General features: G+C 37.9%; 1 protein-coding gene across 2 annotated transcripts in view; it reads left to right on the forward strand.

Moving 5' to 3' along the window:
- IGSF11 (immunoglobulin superfamily member 11) overlaps nt 1-22,764 on the forward strand; it is a 217,550-nt gene that overhangs the window by 100,369 nt on the left and 94,417 nt on the right. Inside the window, exon 1 of one of the 2 annotated variants that reach the window (XM_058185681.1) lies at nt 4,531-4,607. The exons of the other annotated variant lie outside the window; for it this stretch is intronic. Coding sequence (XP_058041664.1) covers nt 4,568-4,607 — 40 coding nt within the window. The 5' untranslated portion in view covers nt 4,531-4,567. Of the gene's footprint in view, nt 1-4,530; nt 4,608-22,764 lie in introns of those variants that run through there. 2 annotated transcript variants of the gene reach the window in all.

Raw genomic sequence — 22,764 nt, forward strand, 5'->3', positions numbered from 1 at the left:
TTTGTTGATTCTTTATATATAGCATTCCCTGTTATGGTGTCATCCAGAAGTTGAGTTCAAATCCCATAATTACCAATCTGCAGAGCATGAAATAGTAAACAAGAATTTGAGGGGTTAATCAAAATTGAGCAACTTGGATTGATTAGTTGCCATCAAATTGAAGTTGACTGGTAACAACTATATAACATATAAATATAGGTTTTATTTATTACAATCTGTTCCTAACTTGATCCTTACATTTTCCAAAACTGTACCCATCTCTATTGAAAATAAATCCAACCACACAACAGCCTTTTGTGTGTCTACCTTCCTCTCTTCTTTTTCCTTTTCATACTGGGATGTTGAAAACAAGGTCATAAAGAGTATTTTACTCGATTCTTCTTGAACACAAACAAAGATACCTGTGAACCTGATTCTGCTTATTGGTTTCTTTCAGTTTCTTTGTTAAAAGCACGTTTGAGTAGAAGATCTTCAGGCTTTTCTGCTCAAATTGGCAATGTTGGGGACTCAGGGCATTTTCACACAAGTATTCTATTTTGGCTGAATGTGTGAAATAAGAAAGAAAGAAAAGTTTTGGAGCAAGACAGTTGGCAAGCAGACTTATTCCTCTTTTTCTACAGTGCAGATAATAAACATGACCTTGGAGTCATATGAAGGACACAATAGTTTCTTTTTGATTTATAACTTTTTATGGAGCTCTTTATTAGTGAATTGGTTATCTTGTAGTTTATTCTTAAACTAAACAGACCTTGCAATCTTATTCATTCAAAAAAAACTGTATACCCATCTTCAGTGGAGAGTGTATTTCCTAAATAATTACTTTAGAGATTACTGAGGATGTGAATCCTATTATTACTGTAGATCTTAGAATTTGTTCTTTTAAAAGTTCATAATATAGAGTAACATTGTATGACATGCTCCTAGTTTTGATATGAAAAAACATTAAAAATCTGATAAATAGGCCTCATTTTGAATAGACAAAATTCAGCTTTGGTTTCCTAAAAAAGTCTGTCCCATGTAATCCTTTTATATAAAGGCAGAATTGATAAAAACCAGACTGCACCATTATACTTCCATTGTGGGTCTCTTTTTCCCATAAATTGTTTTTATGCTTATAGATTTAGTATCAGTAATTTTATAAGGGAATTTCTTTTTTAAAAATCCACCCTCTGTGAAAACTGCAGTTACATACCATAAGGTTTGTTCTGCATTTTTGGAGTTTGGGAGAAAGATCATCTTCTGTTTTATTTTCCTAAAGTTAGGCTGAAGGATAATGTCCTATATAGAAGGATGAAGAACTGAACCTAATTGAATAGACCAGCGATAGTTCAGTTTGGCTTGTGGCATGCGATGGTAACCATACTTTATGAAAAAGTGTTCTGGCACAGTAAGTTTCAAATTATCCCTTTACTGGGTTTCTTTTATTTATTTGACTTATATTTCCTCTTTGGAATTGGAGCTCAAATATGTCATATAGTGCTCCCTTATCCTATGTTTTCCCCTGAGAAGTGAATTGGGAGTGACCATTGCAAAGTTACCCAATCAGCTTCCCTAGTTGCTCATATCGTGATTTCAAAATATGGGTGAAAACCAATTTCATTAAGACTATGAATTCAAGAAAGACCTCACAAAACTTAGCATAATGTCACAGAGGTAAGAAAGAAAGTATGACAGCACTTGATGCATATTTAACAAAGGCCTGGTACATACTGTGCTGCTTTTAGGGGGTGAACCATTCTGAAGCTTCTGAGCCTCTGGATCAGGGAATGTTAACCTTTCTAGATACCATTGCATAATTTCTCACCGTGCCCCCTTCCAAAGTCAATTAGAATATGGCAAGATCATTCATCTCAGGAGATTATGGTACAAGTAGGTCTTGTTTAATGACAGTAATTGGGACCAAAATTTTCATCACTAAGCAATGTGATTATAAAACATGATGTCATCGACCACATTGCTTAGTGACGGCAATCCTTTCACTCCAGTTGCCATTGTTAAACGGATTGTGGGTTGTTAAGTGAATCGCAGGTAACTAACAAGCAGTCAGACAGGTAAGATATAGTGGAGCCGGGATGGCTGCTGATGGACCAGGGAAGGTGTGCAAGTAGCCCGTGAAGCATGGCACAAGCACAGTGAGACCAGAAGTGGCTGCTGGTGGGTGAATAAGTGACTTACTGGAGCAACTTGTTACCTTCCCTGCCGGCTTCCACATTGACTTTATTTGTAGGAAGCTGGCAGGGAAGGTTGCAAAAGTGCAAGCTGGTTGCCCATTGCCCAGGTCACAGTCTTCTGACTGTGGTTTACTGAAATGTCTGGAATTTCAGGACTGGTCAACTGGTCATCGGCGCTGTTTTTTCAGCACTATTGTAACTTCATTTGCTGAACCAAATGGTTGTTAAATGAGAATTACCTGAAATCTCTAGCATTTTATAAGATTTTGGACATTCTTGGTGAATTTTGAGAGTCAGCAATCTCATGAAACTTGGCCATATCCCTCATTTTTAAAATATTTAATTTCTGGATTAAACATAGTAATGAGAAGTTGTTCTTTTGAGGTAATGGATATCCAGGGTCCTATGAATGCTGCATGCTAATCTCTGCTGTGGACTAACATTAAAAGCTCTTATATAAAAAGAACAAAATCAAATGTCACACAGTGCTGTCAATGAAAAGCTATTATCCTTGGGTGCAGAGCAATTGTCTGGCATCTGAGGCTTCCATGGATTCTAAATTTCGGTCTTCTAACCATGTACAGAGAAACTTCCCAAGGGTGTTTTAAATATTTTTAGAGAAACAAAAAAGATACAATCCTCATTTAGCAACCAATTTATTTAACAATTGTTCACAGTTATGTTAGTGATTAAAAAAAAGTAACTTTGCAACCAGTCCTTGCCTTTTATGACCATCACAGGCTGTAAAACAAAGGAAAGCTGAAGCAAGATTGTAAGCACATTTGTGTCTCACTTGGCGACTTCTTTGGTCTAGTATCATTTTGCTACTGCCAATTGGGGTAGCTAAACAAGAAATACCTATAATGCTGCTTTAAGTGTTTCTTCAACAGAATAGGGCACACATGAACTCTAATGTTGTTCTGTTTGGAATGCAGCCTGCTCAGAATATTCCAACAAAATCTACCAAGTGGCCCCTTTTGTTCATAGCTTAAAACAAATCCCTCCCTACTTCCTTCTTCTCCAATCCCTTCCTATATAGATATCTCTAGTAGAAAAACTTAACTAATATCATCCCTTTATCTGCTTTAAATGTCAGTCCATATATTATTATTATTATTATTATTATTATTATTATTATTATTATTATTATTATTATTATTATTATTATTATTATTATTATTATTTCGATTTTTATACAGCCATAATAAAACAATGACAATATACAAATAAAAACAAAGATTAAAAAACTTATTATATAATTGGCTAAAATTTAAAATAGTATACCGTTAAAATGGATATTTGGTAGGAGGGTATGAGAGAGTTACTGTTGGTATCAAAGGGGAGAGGAAAGAGCTTCTTGGGTCAACACATCAGAACATTTTGTCATAGAAACCTAATCCTAAAACATATGTGTAACTTGGGCAAATGAACTGTATTCTGTATTCTGCTCTATGCAACATTTTGTCCCAAATGACTAGAACATTCAATGAACAGAAAAAAATTATTAAAGGGTCCAGACCGGGAGACAAGTTTATGTTTAACTGAAACAATTCAGTAGGAGTTATGTATTATTTGTATTACTGCATGTTAAATTACTTGCTGATTATTTCCTATTATAATTACCCTTCCCCAATTTGGTATTATTTGGGACTATGTTTCCTATGTAAAGCACTTATAAAAAAGCAATAAGTAATTCTTATAATGAATGTATTATTATAAACCTATTATAATAAATTATAAGCCACATAAACTACCGTGGTAAATTCAGATCCTTAAACATATATAAAAAATGGAAGCATTTGTGTCAAATGGTTTAACTGAGAGTAATATATGTGCTCTCCTTAAAGGGTGCAAAAGTTTAATCTCGTAGAACCGTGATGGCGAACCTATGGCATGTGTGCTAGAGGTGGCATGTAACACCCTCTCTGATGGCACATGAGCCGTCGTCCCAGTTCAGCTCCACTGTATCTGTGCACGGGCCTCCCACCAGCCATGGTCTTCAGGTCTCTGCCACGCATGTGTGGAGGTGGAGCGCATGCAGAGGTACGCACACATGCGTGGGGGCAGGGCGCATGCGGAGTGTGTGCGCATGCGTGGGGGCAGGGGGCATATGCACATGCACAGGGGTGGGCCAGATGTGGGAGGCATGCGTGCATGCACGGGGCAGAGCTCATGCAGGAGGGATGCACACACATTGCATTCTGGGGGTTCAGGCTTTGGGCACCCGGTCCTGAAAAGGTTAACCATCACTGTCATAAAAACTTGAGATATAGAGAATTGCAATAGTATGTGTACAAATAGTGGTCTCCTGCATTGGATTACTACCCAATTTTAATTTGGCATTTTAGAGAGGGGAAAAAGATGTAAGAAAAGACCCTGGTTTGGATCGTTTCATCATGCATCATACATTCTGTCCTTGGGATAGAATTATTTCTGGTAAGTAATTTCTGATAGAAAGCCATAATGGATTTCTTTAGTATTGACAGTAAGTCCCTCCCTCCCTCCCTCCCTCTCCATCCATCCATCCATCTAGCTATCGAGAGAGAGAGGGGAGGGAGGAGAGAGGGAGAGAGAGAGAAGAGAGGGAGAGGAGAGAGAGAGAGAATGAATATATTTGAGTTATTTTTTAAAAAAAGTTTTTTATTTTTATTTTTAAACAAGCAGTACATTATTCAATCAGTGTGTCATCTGAGTACAAAATTTTTGTGTCATCATATTCAACATTTACCACCATTTTCGTAATACATATGTATCTTTGCTTTTACATTTTAATTTAATTTATTACAACATGTTCTTTCCAGATTTCTTACATTTTATACTACTTATTGTCTATATTCAATCTCTATCCATTGGTAAAATTTCCCGCATATATTGTAATATTCCGATTCTTCCTTCCCTTTAATTGTCATTGTTAGTCTATTCATTTCTGCATGTTCTGATATTTTCTTAATTACCTCACCCTTTATGGCATTTTTTTCTGCTTTTTGTGCAAATACAATTCTCACTGCAGTTATTACATGTATGATATAATATACGTTTTCTTTACTAAATTTCTCTGATAAGATATTCAACAGAAACAGCTCTGGCTTTGAATCAATATGTAGCTGTGTCATTTTTTCTAACCATGATTGAATTCTTGCCCAATAATTTCTCGCTTATAGACATGTCTACCACGTATGATAGTACAATCCCAGCGTCTGGTGTCTGGAGTTATTTGAATGTACTATACATGCGTGCCAAAGGCTGAAATCTTTTTATTATGGGTTAATTTGAAAATATTTCTGTAACAAAAGTTTTTTTAAAAAAAACACTGTCCTGTCGAAATTAAATCTTAATTTTGTCTTGAAATGAAATAATGTTGATAGATGGGTAGTGGATAATATATGATATATTGTATGGAATGATGACTTATCAAAAGAAGGTACGGTGGCAGTTATAATGGAAGCAAGAATAATTTGCAAAAATAGAAAGGTAGGAAATAATCTAGGAGAAGCTATATTCTCTTTTTTCTTACGTCCTTATTTTAATTTCTTTTACAACACTTTTCTTTTTATGTAATATTATTTATCTCAGAAGAAAAATAGTGTAGCAAGTATGAATATTATATAAATTAAAAGAACATATTGAGATAATACAGTTTGGACCAAGAATATACAACTTTTTCTGGTCTGGGCATGACACTGACTTTTGAATGTCATGCTGGGGGGCAAATGAGGTTGCTATGATTACTCTGCAGTCATTAATTTAATAACTTTCCCCTTCTGTCATATTAAAAGTTATTATTGGATTATATTTTTTGAGATCTCTGGGGAATCTTCCAAAGATTATGGAAAGCCAAAGATCATGCATATATAGTTACGTAGTAGCTTGAACATATTGCTACATCATCCATATATATATCTATAACATTATTTTAAGATTCTCAAAGGTAACTATTGGATTCGGAGTAGGGGGGAATCTACAAATAGATTAGTAGCTTTGAGGCTGTGTTCACAGTGAGACATGACAAAGGGATCAATTGTTTGATCTTTTAGAACAAAAAGCATATTTAAGCTGATTCTTAGATTTACATCTGATTAACAAAACATAAAATAAAGTGCAAATATGCAAATAATTGTTGCTAGGTCAAAGTACAATAGGAAGCATTCTGTGACTAGCTGAACTGATTTTTAAGGGGAATCTTCTGCCAATAATTTCTGCATTAAATTGTAGAATTTGCTTTGCAAATATCCTCATAAATTTGCTAGCTGGGTAATAATAACATGATAATGTGATAAGCAACTGAATATATTTGAATTTCTGTGGGCAAAATTTTTGCCCATATAATAACATTCAGAAAATAGATAGACCTTTGATTGATTTTTTTTACAATATAATTTTATTTAACTTATTAAAGTATCCTCTGTAGGATCCTTTAGAGCACATAGTTCCTTGCAGTATCAGAGAAATTAAGGCAAAACTGCATACTAATTTGTTTTGAATTCCTGGCAATTTCAGGAATATTACAACAATGTGAAAATTACATTGAGTGAGTAATTTTCTGCTTTGTGACATGCAGTGTGTACCCTTTCCAGTATAGCATTTACACCAGGGTTGTGATTTCTGCAGATCAGTGTGACACTCTGTGCTCTAGCTTAGCTCCAACTTAGATTTATTTATTAGATTTACTCCTTGTCTTTGTTTTCTACAACTAGGAACTATGTATATATAATACTTCCTCCTATTTTCCTCACAACTCTATGATGTGGTGCAGTTAAAAGAAAATGGCTAGTTGAAAGTCATCCAGACGGTTTCTGTGCCTAAAGGGAAACTGGAACTCAGGGATAAACTCCTTTAACAATGAATTTAAGGTTCAGTATGGTGGGAATAGTAAAGCAAAACTAAAAGTTTTGCTATTGCTTATTTATTAAATATATATATGCCACCCAACCCCTAAATGAAAATAATGATTTCATGGACAAACATGATTTGCTGGACACCGGACAAAATATCTCAAGTGACTTTCCCCCACCAGTGTAAATAAATGTTTTACTTATAGTTTGGGCATGTTCAGAACCATTATTGGTCTGCAGTAATTAATATGAAAATTTACTGTGGGTGACTATTTTATTGTATTTATTTCTGCTATTTTATTGTATTTATTGTATTTTATTGTATTTATTCCTACTATTTCTCCAACAAATTCTGTTTATATGTAGTATTCCCTATTATGATGTCATCCAGAAGTTGACTTCAGATCCCATAATTACCATAAATTAACTTTTTCAGTTCATTGATACAAACAGCTTGTTTGTTTGTTTTACCAATTACAATCAAATTGTATTTATGTGCTATATACTCTTTGAAATTCTTACTCATTTCAGTGACATTCTGCTAGCTTAATGGCTTGTGGTGAGTATATAAAGTATTCATAGGAATGTGTAAGGGGATAACCTGTGAAATAGGATTAGAAAGTTTTATAGTTCGCAGTATTGAGCCTTAGTTGATGAAAGAAGATGGTGATGTGGTTGATAAAGTGAGGTTCCAAGAAATATACTACTCAGCAAATGTTCATCATATACAGTATACAATAGCTTGAGGGCAGATTCGACATTTCATGGAGAACAATATACTATGTGCTGATACAATGAATGGACATATATAGGAGACTTTAAGGTCAGAGACCACAAAGAAATTGATCAAATTATGAAGGATGCAAATTAAGATAGGACTACCATAACCATATCACAAACCTTCACATGGCCATTAGATGGCAGAAAAGATATATATATATATCTTTTTGCTGCCATCTTCTGATTATTCCTGTTTCTACAGCCCATATATAATCCTAGCTAAGATTGTGGCTGACATACCAATAACTTTGATTATGTTCCTACATTGTTCCAGCAAATTTACGATACTGTTTGCAGCCAAGATCTGTTTTAATAATCTCAGATTTATAAGATTGCAAAGGAATTGGCTTGAGTTTTTGAATACTGACATTGCTGAAAACAGTATGAAACCTGAGATAAGAAAGGGAGGTTTAATGAACAGTCATGATACCCTCAGATTTCAAGCTTTTAAGGAGGATTCTTTGATCAACTGACTTCAGGATAATCTTGTTCCATCATCAAAACTGCCAGAAAACATTCAGTTTGCTTCCATAACCACACTTCCTTTTTTATTGCAATGAGATGGTAATTTATGTCATTGCAATAAAATTTGTACTCTCTCTTTGGCTTCTAAATTGCGGACAATTTCGATTGTGCCTAGTGGGAAACTTTGGGCAATTGAATTGTACAATATCCTTAGGGACTAATTCATTCTAGTGTACCCTTGTCAGTCAATTCACTCTACATTAAATCAATAACATTGAATTGTACTGATCTCTATTGTGGCCTGCATTTCTTTCTTGGATTATACGGTATGTTTAACCTTTGTAAAATCTCTGTCCAGTCCTCTCAAATAGTTTCATAAAGAATTTTGGATTGTTGAATAAAAGTTTGATGCTTCATTTAATACTGCAGTTTAAATTTGATGGTCCCTTTTATTTCATGGCTGGTTAAAAACACTTTATGGAAAGGCAATTACCATTTAATACACTTAATATATAAACAGCTGATATATTTGTTTAAGCAGCTTTTGGAAATCATTTAGTATATGTAATGTATTAATTCTCTCCCCCTCCCATATACCATTATTCTATTCCCCTGTTTTACACATTTTCTTTCTCTAATTCTGACAAATGATAGATTCCATTATATGTACTAGCTATTTAAAATCCTGTGTGGAAGTTGTTATAATTGTGTAGTTGCTGTAACATATGGTGGGTACACTTTGCTCTATTATTTCAGATGGGGTACCTTTTTCTGTTCCAGGAGCCCAACCGTTGCAGACTTTGTTCGTATGTGCTTTCAATAACATTCTTTCTGTAAAGTAAAAGTGACTATAGCAATTTGAATATATACAGTTCTACAGTGCTTTACAGCAGACTCTAGGTGGTTTACAGAGTCAGCATATTGCCCCCAACAATCTAGGTCCTCATTTTACGTACCTTGGAAGGATGAAGGCTGAGTCAACCTTGAGCCTGGTGAGATTTGAACTGCCAATTTGCAGTTAGCCGGTAGTCAGCAGAGGTAGTTTGCAGTACTGCACCCTAACCACTGTGCCACTGGGGCTCACTAATTATACTATAATTAGTGAGATTATAATTATTTTTCTGCTTCTTTTATGAGAAAACTAAGACTTTCAACTGGATTTATATGAAGTATACCGTATATCAATAAAAGTAGGCACACAAATGTTCTACTTTAGATGTAGCTTGGTCCAATCTCATTTTTAAATCTGATCAGTTAGGCATATACTTTGAACGAATAGCACAGTGGTAGTCAACCTGGTCCCTACCGCCCACTAGTGGGTGTTCCAGCTTTCATGGTGGGTGGTAGGGGTTTTGTCCGACACTTTCCTTTTTTTTAATTTAATTGACTTTTTAAAAAAATTTCATAGCATTATTTAAAAACATTTTCATTAGGTTTTCATAAAATTCCCCGTGGCAATTTAAATTTCTGAAAATATACTATTTGTATCGCCCACGTATACGTTTAGTTCACGTTACGTAAGTGAAATTAAATGGTGCTTTGGTGCGACCGCAAACAAAAGAGCCTAGTCCCAGAATAGCTCGCGCATCTCCCCCCACACCACCCAGCTATAACAGACAAGCAAAGCTGGTTGCCAGCGCTCCCCCAAACCCAATCCACGATGCGCGGGAGGCATGCACAGACAATGATACACTTTATACATCACCAATACTGTGTAACCGGTGGGTGATTAGAAAATTTTACTACTAAAAGAAATACAAAAGTGGGCAGAAGGTATAAAAAGGTTGACTACCCCTGGAATAGCAAATTGTTTATCCTAGAAAAGCTTTGCATTATATATAGAATATTCCTGCCTAATGCAGTGAAACAGAAGGAACATTTTACCTCATGTGATGGACATGCAAAAAACTCTAAAAGTAGTGAAAAGATATACATAACACAATGCAGAAAATTTCTAAAATTAAATTTTAAATTAAATCACAAATTAGTATAATCTCAGATTATATCAACAAGAAATACAACAATTTACTGAAATACATGTTTGTGTAGCCTGGGGGGAAAAAATCAAATGATTTAAATACAAAATAAGAAATTTTACACCTTTTATTTTGAAACATTATTCTCTATTTCAAATCCATACATTGCAAGGGGAAACTGCAAAAGAAGAAGAAGAAGAAGAAAAAAGGAGGAGGAGGAGGATAGATTTTGGTGTGAGGTTCATTCCAAATTCAAGTCAACCAGGTCCTCTTCCAGAATCTTTTTAATTCTACCACAATTATTCTGCATTTTTAGCTAATAGCATTCTGAATGCTGCATCCACCAAGTGCTGTAAAATGCATATTGTAAAATGTATGGGTAGAAAGTAGTTTCTGCTCTTTTGCAAGTTGTTAACTTAAGCTTATTATTGCCTTCTTTTTCTGTAAAGGTAGGTGCTGGTCACACTTAATTTTTTTCTTTTTTTTAACTCATTTTTATTTAATCACTTTTTAATTTATTTATGTACCTCATTTTTTTATAACTAACTCAAGATAGTGAACATATCAAATAATATTCCTTCTTCCTCCTGTTTTCCTCACAACAATCCTCCGTTAAATTGGTCTGAGAGAGAAGGACTGACCCAAAGACAACCAGCTGGCATTCATACCTAAGGCAGAAATAGAACTCCATTTCCTGGTTTATAGCCTGGTGCTTTAACCACTAGACCATATAAGCTTGCTATAAGTATGCTCCAATGACTATCCTTGGAGAATGCCTCAGTCAAATTATCCAGTAGCTGAATAAGCACAATATCAGCTTCTTTGGTTTTCTGCAATTGTATTGATTTCCTTCAGCAACTTTTTACATCTTTGTTGTAAACAATTTGCTTCTTGTAATCTTACAAATAAATCTTCAGAATTAAAGGGCCATAATGTTCAATAAGATGAGTAGGAGTCTGTGGATTCAATTCCAGATAGTGGCAGGTATTTCTCTGGCCGCAATAAGTGTCTGCCGCAAACACGGCATAGGTGTTGGGAAGGGCATCCAGCCTATAAATGCTCAGCTCCATTCAGTCGCCCTGACCACCCTAATGCAAAGGTTATAGGGTCATTAAAAGGGAAAAAAAGTTCAATAAGATATACCAGAAAAAAAACAAATGGGCTACAGCTGGTCCTTGTGTCTTGAACAGCCAGCCTCCTAAGCTAGCTTTTTGGACTGGAAGACTTCCAAGGTCCCTTCCAACTCTGTTTGTCTGTTATCTCTTTAAACTGTACAACCATTGTCATATTTTTGTTTGTCTATTCTGTTTTGCTATTTTTTTAAAAAAGACCTTATTTTCCTAGTTATATATCTGTTCCATGGCTGAAAATTCACTGAATTACTTGTCTTTCTGTTTATCAGTCTTACCCTTGTAACTGTGTGTTAGCAACTTTAATTCTTTCATGCACAGCCAAAACAATTGGTAGTTTAGTAGTCAATCTAATCCTAAAGTAAATTATATGCTGCAAATTGTATAAATCATTTTAGGAATATATTCTTTGTTTTACAGAACCAATCAATCAGTAAAAGATTTTAAAAAGTTTGAAATGAAAAATAAGTTTTGTTTTTGTATCAGTAACATGTAAATAATGCTTCAAATGCAAAATATATTTTGCCAAAATCATCATCATCATCATCATCATCATCATCATCATCAGAATTTGTAAATGTGGGAGAATTACTTTGCAAGGACCACTCTATATTCTCCGTTATGGTGGAGACAGCAGTCAGAGTGGGTGGAGCTCCTCTGTTCCGCCCCCTGCTGCTGGGAACCCCAGATTTTGACTCAGTTGTTCAGCCTGGACGGTTGCGTTGTTGATTTCTCCCTGCCTGACTTGCAGAATACATACTTGTGAGTAACATTTTTCTTATTTTTTCTCCGCTGGCTGCTGAAGTGATTATTACTTCTGCTTCAATCCTGTTGAGCTGCAGGCGTTCCAGGATATTTTTGGTGGGGTTTTTAGCGCCCCCGAAGCCAGCAGGGATTGGATGAGTGGAGTTATTCACTCCCGGTATCGTTGGGGCAGCTTCTAGCACTGCCGAGGGCGGTATAGAAATTGTTTGGATTAGTTTGCCGCCCGGCTTTAATTATGATCGCTGAGGAGTTTGGTTTCCGCTCCCACAGGGTAGCCTGCAATTTACCCAGCCCTCCGTCTCCTATTTCGCACAATCTGATTTTTCCCGCCCAAAACAGTTTAAATGGATCGCTTATTGCAGCTGCGGAAGGAGACGCTTATAGCTTAGTGCTCACTCCGCCCCTCCCCTATCCAAACTCCGGCGGCCATTTTGAGCACATTTGGAGTGAGTCTTCAGAAGATTAGTCCTGAAGTTTACATTAGGCGGAGTTAGGGGCTAATTTGGGCGTGGAGCTTTGTGCTCTCATTATTTCAGCTGCAGTTCTCCTCCAGTTCGGACTTTATTAGTCAGTTTCTCCCTCTCTCTATTGGCGGCCGCCATTTTGAATTTAAAAAAAAAAAGAGGAGAAGTGATTCTTTGGCCTTATTGAGGTCTAGAAACTTAATATTTCATCATGCCTAAGGCCTTGGCAAAATCCAACAAACGCCAGGGGTCCATTGCCGGAGGAGCAAGGTCCATCAGGAGGGGTCTCTCCCAAGGCCCCTATTGCAAAGTGCAGCCGTGTTTCCAAGCAGAAAACCAAGGCCCCACCTACTTCAGGCCGCAGTAAGTCGTCTAAAGCATCTCTGAGGGATGAGCAGAGAAGAGATGAAGCAATACAGAGAATATGTAGTAGGGCAGTCTCTAATTTACCCTCTTCTTCAATGGACAATCCAGAACCCACTACTTCTGCTGGGTCTCTTATTCAAGAGGGTATTATTTCTACCTCTCCTGGTCAAGCTTCCTTACAATGTTGCCCAGTGGATATTTCTACAGACGCATTATGGGGGGGATCCCTTCCTCCAGTTTCTCATACAGTTGATGCACCAGTTATTGAGTCTCCTGAGGAGTTTTCTCAGATAGTTCCTTCTACTGCAACCCACGTTGTTGGTCAGGGGGCAGAGCCTCTTTTGCCTGTTTCGCCACATATTCAGGCAATCATTGAACAGACGATTCAAAGGACCCTTTTATCGGGCATGCAGATATCTGAGAGGGCTTCCTTGTCCCATTCAAGGCTATCAGTGAGGGAGGAGGATCCTGAAGAGGAGGAAATGCAGTCACAGCTGGGTACAGTCTCGCCTACCCACTCAGTAACTAGCCATCCCTCTCTTTTGGAGGGATTAGAAAGGAGATCCTGACCTGTCTGAAGATGAAGGGTTATTACCTGACCAGCCGGCATTTACTGGTCTTTTTCCTCCTAGTCTTTTTAAGTCCTTGCTTTTCAAGGCAAAGAATGTGGCTCAATTGAGTTCTTCCTCGGATCAACCTGTGGCATCATCCTCCAAGGGTGCATCTGACATTCTTTTTTCTGAACCTGACCGAGTTCGGATTCTATTCCAGCACCCCCACTTTTCATGGACGTAATCAAACGCCAGTGGACAGCCCCTGGTTCTTCTACGGTTCCTTCCTCAGCAGACAAACGTTTCTTCAATGTGGACCCCAAATTAGCTTCAGCTCTACAGACACCCACTGTAGATGGTCCAGTTGCAGCTCTGGCATCTTCCTCATCCATTCCGGGCCAGCCTGAAGAGAACCTTCGTCCAGAGGATAGACGGGCGGAGCAAGTCCTGCAGAGAGCTCATCTAGGTGCAGCTTGGGCAATCCGGTCGGCTTCTTCAGCATCTTTCTTTAATAGGTCCACCTTGTTGTGGCTCAGACAATTACAGGATAAACTTCGAGCAGAGGATACCGTATCCACCAGGACCTGAATAAGATAATTGCAGCTGTTCAATTTTGGTGATTCCACTTTACATGCCATACGTTTTGTTTCCAAATCCATGGCTTCAGCTTTGACGGCTCGACGCTTACTCTGGCTTAAGACATTGGCAGGCAGATGCCCGCCACAAATGGAGGCTGGCATCGGCTCCCTTCGCAGGGGAGCTACTTTATGGTGCTGCTTTGGACCCTCTATTGGTCGAGACTAAAGACAAAAGAAAGATATTACCTTCAGTCTATCGCAGAGGGAAGCCAGATTTACTCCCTTTCTCGTCAATCTTCCTTTCGAGGTTCTGAATGGGGGGCTGGTTCTTCCAAGTTCCAGGGGTCCTGGGCTCCTAGACAAAGAGGAGGTCATGATAGAGTTTCACGGGGTAGGCCCTTTCCTTCCAAGCGGCCCTTTCGTGGAGGAGGAAGTCGTCCATTCCGGCGTCATCGATAGGTGCATTGCTAGTCCTCCCATAGGGGGCAGGTTAGCCCATTTTGTGGATCAATGGGAGTTCACTACTTCTGATAATTGGGTTAAGAATACAATTCGATACGGTTTGTCTCTGGAATTTGTTTCCTTTCCAAAAGATTTTTTCATTCGCTGTCCGGTATCTAGGAACAGGGATAAACGGGTCCATATGGCGGCAGCAGTTAAGCATTTAATGGAGATTAGGGCTATTCAACCAGTTCCCGTAAGGCAAAGGGGACATGGGTTTTATTCTCTTTTGTTTCTAGTTCCCAAATCTTCGGGGGCTGGAGGCCCATTTTAGACCTCAAGAGACTGAATCGTTTTATTGTTTATCATAAGTTTAAAATGCACTCTCTTCGTTCGATTCTAGATGGCGTTCGGAAGGGTGACTTCCTCACTTCCATAGACCTCACTGAAGCTTATCTTCATATCCCTATTTTCCCGGATCATAGGAAGTTTCTCCGGTTTTGTTATAAGGGGGTTCACTATCAATATAGGGCACTGCCCTTTGGGGTGTCTTCTGCCCCGAGGGTTTTCACCAAGATCTTGGCTGCTATGGCAGCTCATCTTAGGTCCATACCTATTCGACTTTATTGTTATTTGGATGATATTTTAATTTTATCATCGTCAGAGTCAATGGCCAGAAGGGATTTACAGATTGTAGTTCAGACTCTTTCTTTACATGGCTTCTCTATTAATATAGAGAAAAGTCATTTGACCCCCTCAACCTGTTTACTTCACTTAGGAGCAAATATTGATTCCATATTAGGTAGAGTCTCTTTATCTCAGGAGAGACAGAGTAGTTTAAGATCTTTAGCTGGTTCTTTAATAAAGGAAAGCAGAGTTTCCTTGCTGTCATTATCCCAACTCCTGGGAAAGATGATTTCAACCATTTCCATCATTCCATGGGCGAGATTTCATACTAGAGACCTCCAGTGGTTCCTGTTGCCATTCCAAAGAGCGGGCACAGGCAATTCCACTTCCAAAGTCCTACTGCCCAAGGAGGTTCGCAAGTCCTTCTTCTGGTGGTTGTCATCGGCGATTTCCAAGGGATCTCCTTTGCACGAGCCTCATCGTTTGGTGGTAACTACGGATGCCAGTCTTTTCGGTTGGGGTGCACACCTCAAATCGCTGCTGGCTCAAGGGGGCTGGTCCATCACTGGACGCCGTGTTCCTATCAACCGGCTAGAGCTATGGGCTATTTATCTAGCTCTTTGTTTTTTCCAGAACCATCTATCAGGCAAGCATGTACTGGTGCTCACGGACAATATCACAGCCAAGGCTCATGTCAACCGACAAGGGGGCACCAGATCCAAGTCCTTGATGAAGGAAGCAAGGACCCTATTCCTGTGGGCAGAACGGAATCTTCTGTCCTTGACTGCAGAACACATCTCAGGGGTGTCCAATATTCAGGCAGACTGGCTCAGTCGTCAAGTCATCGACCAGGCGGAGTGGCGTCTGCATCCAGATCTGTTCAACGACCTCTCACGTCGATTTGGCACTCCAGTGGTGGACATGTTCGCAACACGGCAGAACACGCAGCTTCCTCGTTTCTTTGCCAGGTTTCCAGATCATCTAGCAGAGGGAGTCGATGCTCTTCGCAGTCCATGGCCAGAGGGGTTACTCTATGCGTTCCCGCCTCTCTCAATCATCCCGAGAGTGGTCCGTCGGATTCTGGAGGAACAGGCAGAGGTCATCTTAATCACCCCTCACTGGCCTCGGAGGTCTTGGTTCGCAGATTTCAAGTCGCTGTCAGTGGCTCCCCCCTGGAGGATTCCTCCCAGCAGAGTGTCGTTATCTCAAGGGGCTCTGGTTCATCCAGATCCTCTATGGCTCCAGTTGACCGCCTGGCGCTTGAGCGGGGCGCCATGAGAAGAGACAATATGTCTGCCAAGCTTATCCGGACTATGTTAGCGTCCCGGAGGCCTTCCACTGAGCGCATTTACTCAGCCTCCTTGCGGGCTTTTTGTTCCTGGTGTCAAAGGGCGGGGGTTTCTCCATTCCGGGTTTCCATTTTGCATATATTGGAATTTTTGCAGGAAGGGTTAGACAAGGGGTTAGCTCCCAACACACTTCGTAGACAGGTAGCAGCTATTTCCACGGTTTTATCCTGTGATCCACTGACTTCCTTGTCTCAACATCCTTCTATCAGGAGGTTTTCAAAGGGCCAAAATTTATGTCCTCCCGTGGTCCACAGATATCCCACTTGGGATCTTTCGCTGGTCCTAAATTCCCTAACAGGGCCTCCTTATGAGCCATTGAGGTCTACCTCTCTGAGGCTATTAACTTGTAAGGTTGCCTTTTTGGTGGCTATCACCTCTGCCAGAAGGATTTCAGAATTAGCTGCCCTCTCTGTCCGCAGTGATCTTTGTGTTTTCCATCCGGATCGAGTAGTGCTCCGTTTGGATCCTTCATTCATTCCTAAAGTAAATTCAGTTTTCCATCGCATGCAGGAACTTAATTTGCCTAATTTTTGCCCTCACCCAGTTCACGGGTTAGAGCGCCGTTGGCATACTTTAGATGTTCGAAGAGCTTTGAGAATTTACATTAAGAGAACAGCAGAGTTAAGGAGAACAGAGTCCTTGTTTGTGTCTTTCCTTCCTGTTTCTTTAGGGCGTAAGGTGACATCGTCCACTATAGGCAGATGGATTAGGCATACGATAGCTAAGGCTTACGAGATGAGATCCCTGCCTAGGCCCCCGCGTTTAACAGCGCATTCCACTCGCAGTGCAGCTACCTCAGCGGCCTGGTCTACTCAGGCATCCTTGCCAGAGATATGCAGGGCAGCCACCTGGTCGTCGCCCTCTCCGTTTATTAGACACTACAGAGTGGACAAGTATGCTTCGGCTGAAGCTGCCTTTGGCCGTAGGGTGCTGCAGCAGGTACTTGTATCTGAGGTTGAATCTGTCCAGACCGATCCCTCCCGTAGTTAGGGACACTAGGCTTTGGTATGTCCCACTCTGACTGCTGTCTCCACCATAACGGAGAAGGGGCGTTGGTACTTACCTGAGACGCACCTTCTAGTTCAGTGGAGACAGCAGTCAGCCCCTCCCTATTTCGGTCTGGATCCTCTTTTGTTTGTTTGTTTTGGATAATAAAATTTGTTTCTCTATTTTCCACGACGCATTGAGTCTGGTTTTTCTCGCCTTCATCAAAATCTGGGGTTCCCAGCAGCAGCTTCAACAGACTCAGTTATCCAATCTGAACAGAGGAGCTCCACCCACTCTGACTGCTGTCTCCATTGAACTAGAAAGTGCGTCTCAGGTAAGTACCAACGCCCCTTTTACATACTCCTACATGTGGTCTGTAGTTGACAACAACAACACTTCTCCCAAAATTAAAAGCATACACTTCCAAATTTTGTTAATTAGAATATCCTTTAAGTCTACAGGTAGTCCTCAACTTATTACCATTCATTTAGTGACCAAAGTTACAATGGCACTGAAAATGGCAAGTTATGACTGTTCTTCCCAGTTACGACCTTTCAGCATTCCCATGGTCATGTGATCAGAATTTGGATGCTTGGCAATTGGCATGTATTAATGACATTTACAGTGTCCCGGGGTCATGTGATCATCTTTTGCAACATTCTAACAAACAAAGTGAATGGGGGAAGCCAGATTCACTTAACAACAATTAATAACTGTGACAAGAAAATTGGGCAATATGGCAAAACTGACTTGATAACTGTCTTGCTTAGCAATTAAAATTTTGAGCTGTTGTGGTTTTAAGTCAGGGACTACCTATATTTCCCTCCCTCTTGCCTATGTGCTGTTCAGTTTGTTAATAATCAAATTAAACCTCGATTTGGTACCATCCTTTTTCTTCTTTTGTGGAAAACGTTCAGTTTAAATTATTTATTTTCATTTCACACAGAATTATGAAAGCTGTCTCATGTCTTCTTCATATTACTGATCGTTTTAGTCATTTGTCCTATACACATACACATGTAAACATTTTGGATGTGTTTTAGTTGCTGCATTTGATTGGTCTTGGATTGTAAATAAAGAAACAAAGCAATTTCTTTTTTCTTCTCAAACATATTCCTATATCACCACAAAGACACTTGGCAGTTTACATAAACTACTAATCTAAACATCTGCGATAAAAATATGAAAAATGCTGTGATAATGAAAGAATATAAAATAACAATACAAAAGTATAATTACACAAAATAAAAATAAATTAATATAATGATGGGGTTGCGATGGGTCAGACAAGATTTTGCGACTAACAAAAGAGTTGCTTTAATCTTTTGTGTGCATGTGAAAAATACATGCAACTGATCTCAGCTGAACTATCTTTTAATAATTTTATCAGATAATGTAAAATAGGTAGGTATCCTCTGCACCATTCAATAATCGATGAACATTTTTTCTCGAATAAAGAGTTGCAGATTTTTCTTTTGATCACTAAAAGTCTGCAAATGTCATTACAGAAATTGGGAGTGATTGTCCCCTTTTCAATGCTTTTCTGTCTTTTTAAGGATAGGAACGGCAATGAGAAACCTCCAAGCAGCAAAATGTTCCCGCTTCCAGACTAAACCTTCTTTCTTTCTTTCTTTCTTTCTTTCTTTCTTTCTTTCTTTCTTTCTTTCTTTCTTTCTTTCTTTCTTTCTTTCTTTCTTTCTTTCTTTCTTTCTTTTGTCACAACAGTATATATAAGCATAAGCATGAAAGTAACTATATAACATATAAGCATATATATATATTTAAACATAAGCATGCAATAACTATATTAATTGGATATAATGAAAGAAAACAATAGGACGGGAACGGTAGGCACGATTGTGCTCTTATGCACGCCTCTTACGGACCTCTTAGGAATGGGGTGAGGTCAATAGTAGACTCTCTAGCTGGTCCAGACTAGTGCTGACAATATTCAAGGGTAAATTAGGTACATTTTGGAGTTAAGAGTCTGGGATTATGGAAAGAGGATTAAGAGTGAAAACTAAAACAATTTGCCAACCAGAGACCTTCTGCTTCTATTTCCTCCCTCTCTCTCCCTCCCTCTGTCCCTCCCTCCCTTCCTTCCTCTGCTGATGCTGCTGAATTTTGTCAACACTATCCTATGATGTAGATGGATACAGATTTATTACTGGAATGAATGTGACGTTGGAGCTATTAGTTGTCCAGCCTGATGTAGACCATAGATAACAAATCACTGCCATATGAAATTGTAGTATGCTTAGGTTAAGAGTTGGGAGAGCATGAGGCCTTACTGTTCCTTATTACTAAAGGAGTGCTGATAGGTACTATGTATTATTTGGCATAAGCTACAGGGCCAAGTTTTCATACTTACATTTTTGATGTGAGATTTTTCTCACTACTTTGTATATGCTTTTATTTCATTTTCTCCCATTTGAATTCTATTTTATTATGAGCTATCCTTAAATATATTTCTTATGATGCAAAACATTATGATTGGCTTTTAAAGCTAGTGACAAACATGGCAGAACTGATACATATCCTCCATAACAAAGAGGAAGAGGCCACATTTCCATCTGAAATATTGCTGATTGTATTTTTATTAGGAAAGTTTTAATAGATTTCTAGGACATGCTGAACTCTCTAAGCTAAAATGTTTCTTTAAAAAGAAGAAATGTTCTGGGCCTGGTTTTGGCAGATCTATGTAAAATTTGCTGTCTACTTTGTAGATAGCTATACCAAAATCTAGGTTAAAACCTGGGGATATTTTATTTTAGCTATTTTACTTTAATTAACAGGAGTGTCCTTTTAATCTTGGAAAGAAATCAGAAATCAGTTAACAGCTAAACAGTAAAAATTATCTCTAGCATTTAGCTTGCATATCTGCAAGTAGATTAATTGGCTGATCTAGATTTAAGGCAACAGATCCACTTACTAAATACAATATTTCTTGACTTTATCCTCTGTTAAAGTTTTACCAAAGCATCCTTATTTCTTCTTCTTCTTCTTGTGCCATATACATCATCGGATGCCGGCGATCATGTTGGCGATCCTATTTTTATCAGCAGCTGCATGAAGAACGGCTGTTGAGTTTGTCCAAACCAATCCTTTAGATTTTTAGTCCTTTAGAAGCCATGATGTTGTTCTTCTGCCTGAACCTTGTTTGCCTTCAATCTTCCCTTGGAGGATTAAGTGAAATATGCCGTATTTTTCTGGGTGTCGCATCACTTGTCCAAAAGATTCTAACTTTCGCTTTTTAATGGTTTTAATTTTTTTTTATTATTAATTATTTTTGATGTCCTTATTTAGATGCTTTGAATTACTCAATAAACACTTGAGAACTGCAGTAGATCTACAAGAGATATTTATAGATAATCAGGCACTACTCTTGAGAATTAGTGAGATGGTACTATAAAAAATATGAAACCCACAGTATTCCTTTTCCTATTTCTTCATTTCTAGAAAGACAAAAGATTTTTTCAAATTCATAATTAGAGATGACAATTTTAAATGTAGATTTTAGAGATTGTTTTCATATAAAATGACAGGATTAGAAGTTGCCAATAGATGATCAGGGGTTTTTTTTCATTTATTACACAGTTCAAGAAAAATTGGAATAAGACCTGAGCGAAACTTGCTTAATATGTGTTATTTAATGTGCTATAAGAACCCAATTGCATATCATTTCCAATTTGATACTACAGATATTGTTTATTTATATTTGATAACTTTCTTACTATAAGGTAATTCAACAAGTGTTTGCATCAATGCTTCACATTGTACCAATAAAAAAGATTAGCACAAAATTTCAAACAAATGTTCATATATATTTCATCTATTTAAAAACATTTTGTGCTATGAATTTTGAAATGTATTTATTTAGCTATTTTTATATAAACTATGATAAGAAAATGTTCCAGAGACAATGGTTTTTCATCTTGGAAAGGAATCGGAATTCAGTTAATAAAACTAAGTGATGAAAAATTCTCCTAAACATTTATCTTGTATATTAGTGAGTGCATTTTTATATTAAAAACGTACATACAATATAAAGTATTTATAAAACAGATTAGCAAAACTTTAAATGCAATAATATAAAAGCAGTGGAATAAGGTAGAATAAGTGGAATACATAAAATAATATAGTTGAATTTAATTCATATATTTTGAAAGTCATTACTAAAGCATATTTTTAATGACTTAGGGTGTATAAATATTGTCTTTAAACACAAATAAAATCTGACACCATATATGTCCCACTTATATAGATATAATTGTTGAGATGAGTACTCATATAGTTATTTTCAGTGAGATGGAAGTGAATTCATGTAGGGACTAATTCTTAAAACTTCATTCTTGTTTATTCCCAAGGCCAGGCCTACTTTGCTTTACTCTGCCACTGTATAATAATTTCATCTCTTTGTTGTTTCCACTTTGTGAGACCTTTGCAAGAGTATGTGTGTTCTAATCCATGCATGAACCTAACGTGCTCTGTGTCAGTGGTGGAATTCAAATTTTTTTACTACCGGTTCTGTGGGCGTGGCTTGGTGGGCATGGCTTTGTAGGCATGGCAGGGGAAGGATACTGCAAAATTTTCATTCTCACCCTACTCCAGGGGAAGGATACTGCAAAATCCCCATTCCCACCTCACTCTGGGGCCAGCCAGAGGTGGTATTTGCCGGTTCTCCAAACTACTCAAAATTTCCGCTAGTGGTTCGCTAGAACCTGTCAGAATCTGCTGAACTTTAACCCTGCTCTGTATCTATCTGAGGTTGAAGCATTCATGCCTCAGTCTGGGTAAAAACGGCACAATACTGCCTGATTCTTACACACAATGTTTTGCACATCACTACTTCATTGTTTCCTAAAACGACAATTTCTATCTTTTTTTAAAATTAGAGTACTGTACATTAAGTTTCACCTTCTTTCTAGCATATAGGCTTCCAAAACTAGAAAGTTAATTCTTATTACCCATTCCAAAAAATGAATTGGAATCATCATTCTTTTGGAGAAAGAAAGTAATAATAACTTCTTTTAGAAGCCCAATGATAACTACTTTGACATTAATTCTTCTTCATTGAAATATATGTAATTCTTATTAGCCCATTCCTTTCAGCCTATGGTCTTTATTTAACTCTGTAAAATTGATTATTTATTTTACAGGAAAACAGTAACTCATTTTACTTTGATTCAATAAACACAGTTGGATGAAAAATTATCAGAAACATATTGAAGGTCACTTTTATTTCTTAAACACCTTGAGCTCAGATTTGAGGTATACAAAAC

Source organism: Ahaetulla prasina, chromosome 5, assembly GCF_028640845.1.
Source record: "Ahaetulla prasina isolate Xishuangbanna chromosome 5, ASM2864084v1, whole genome shotgun sequence".
NCBI classification, from domain to species: Eukaryota; Metazoa; Chordata; class Lepidosauria; order Squamata; family Colubridae; genus Ahaetulla; species Ahaetulla prasina.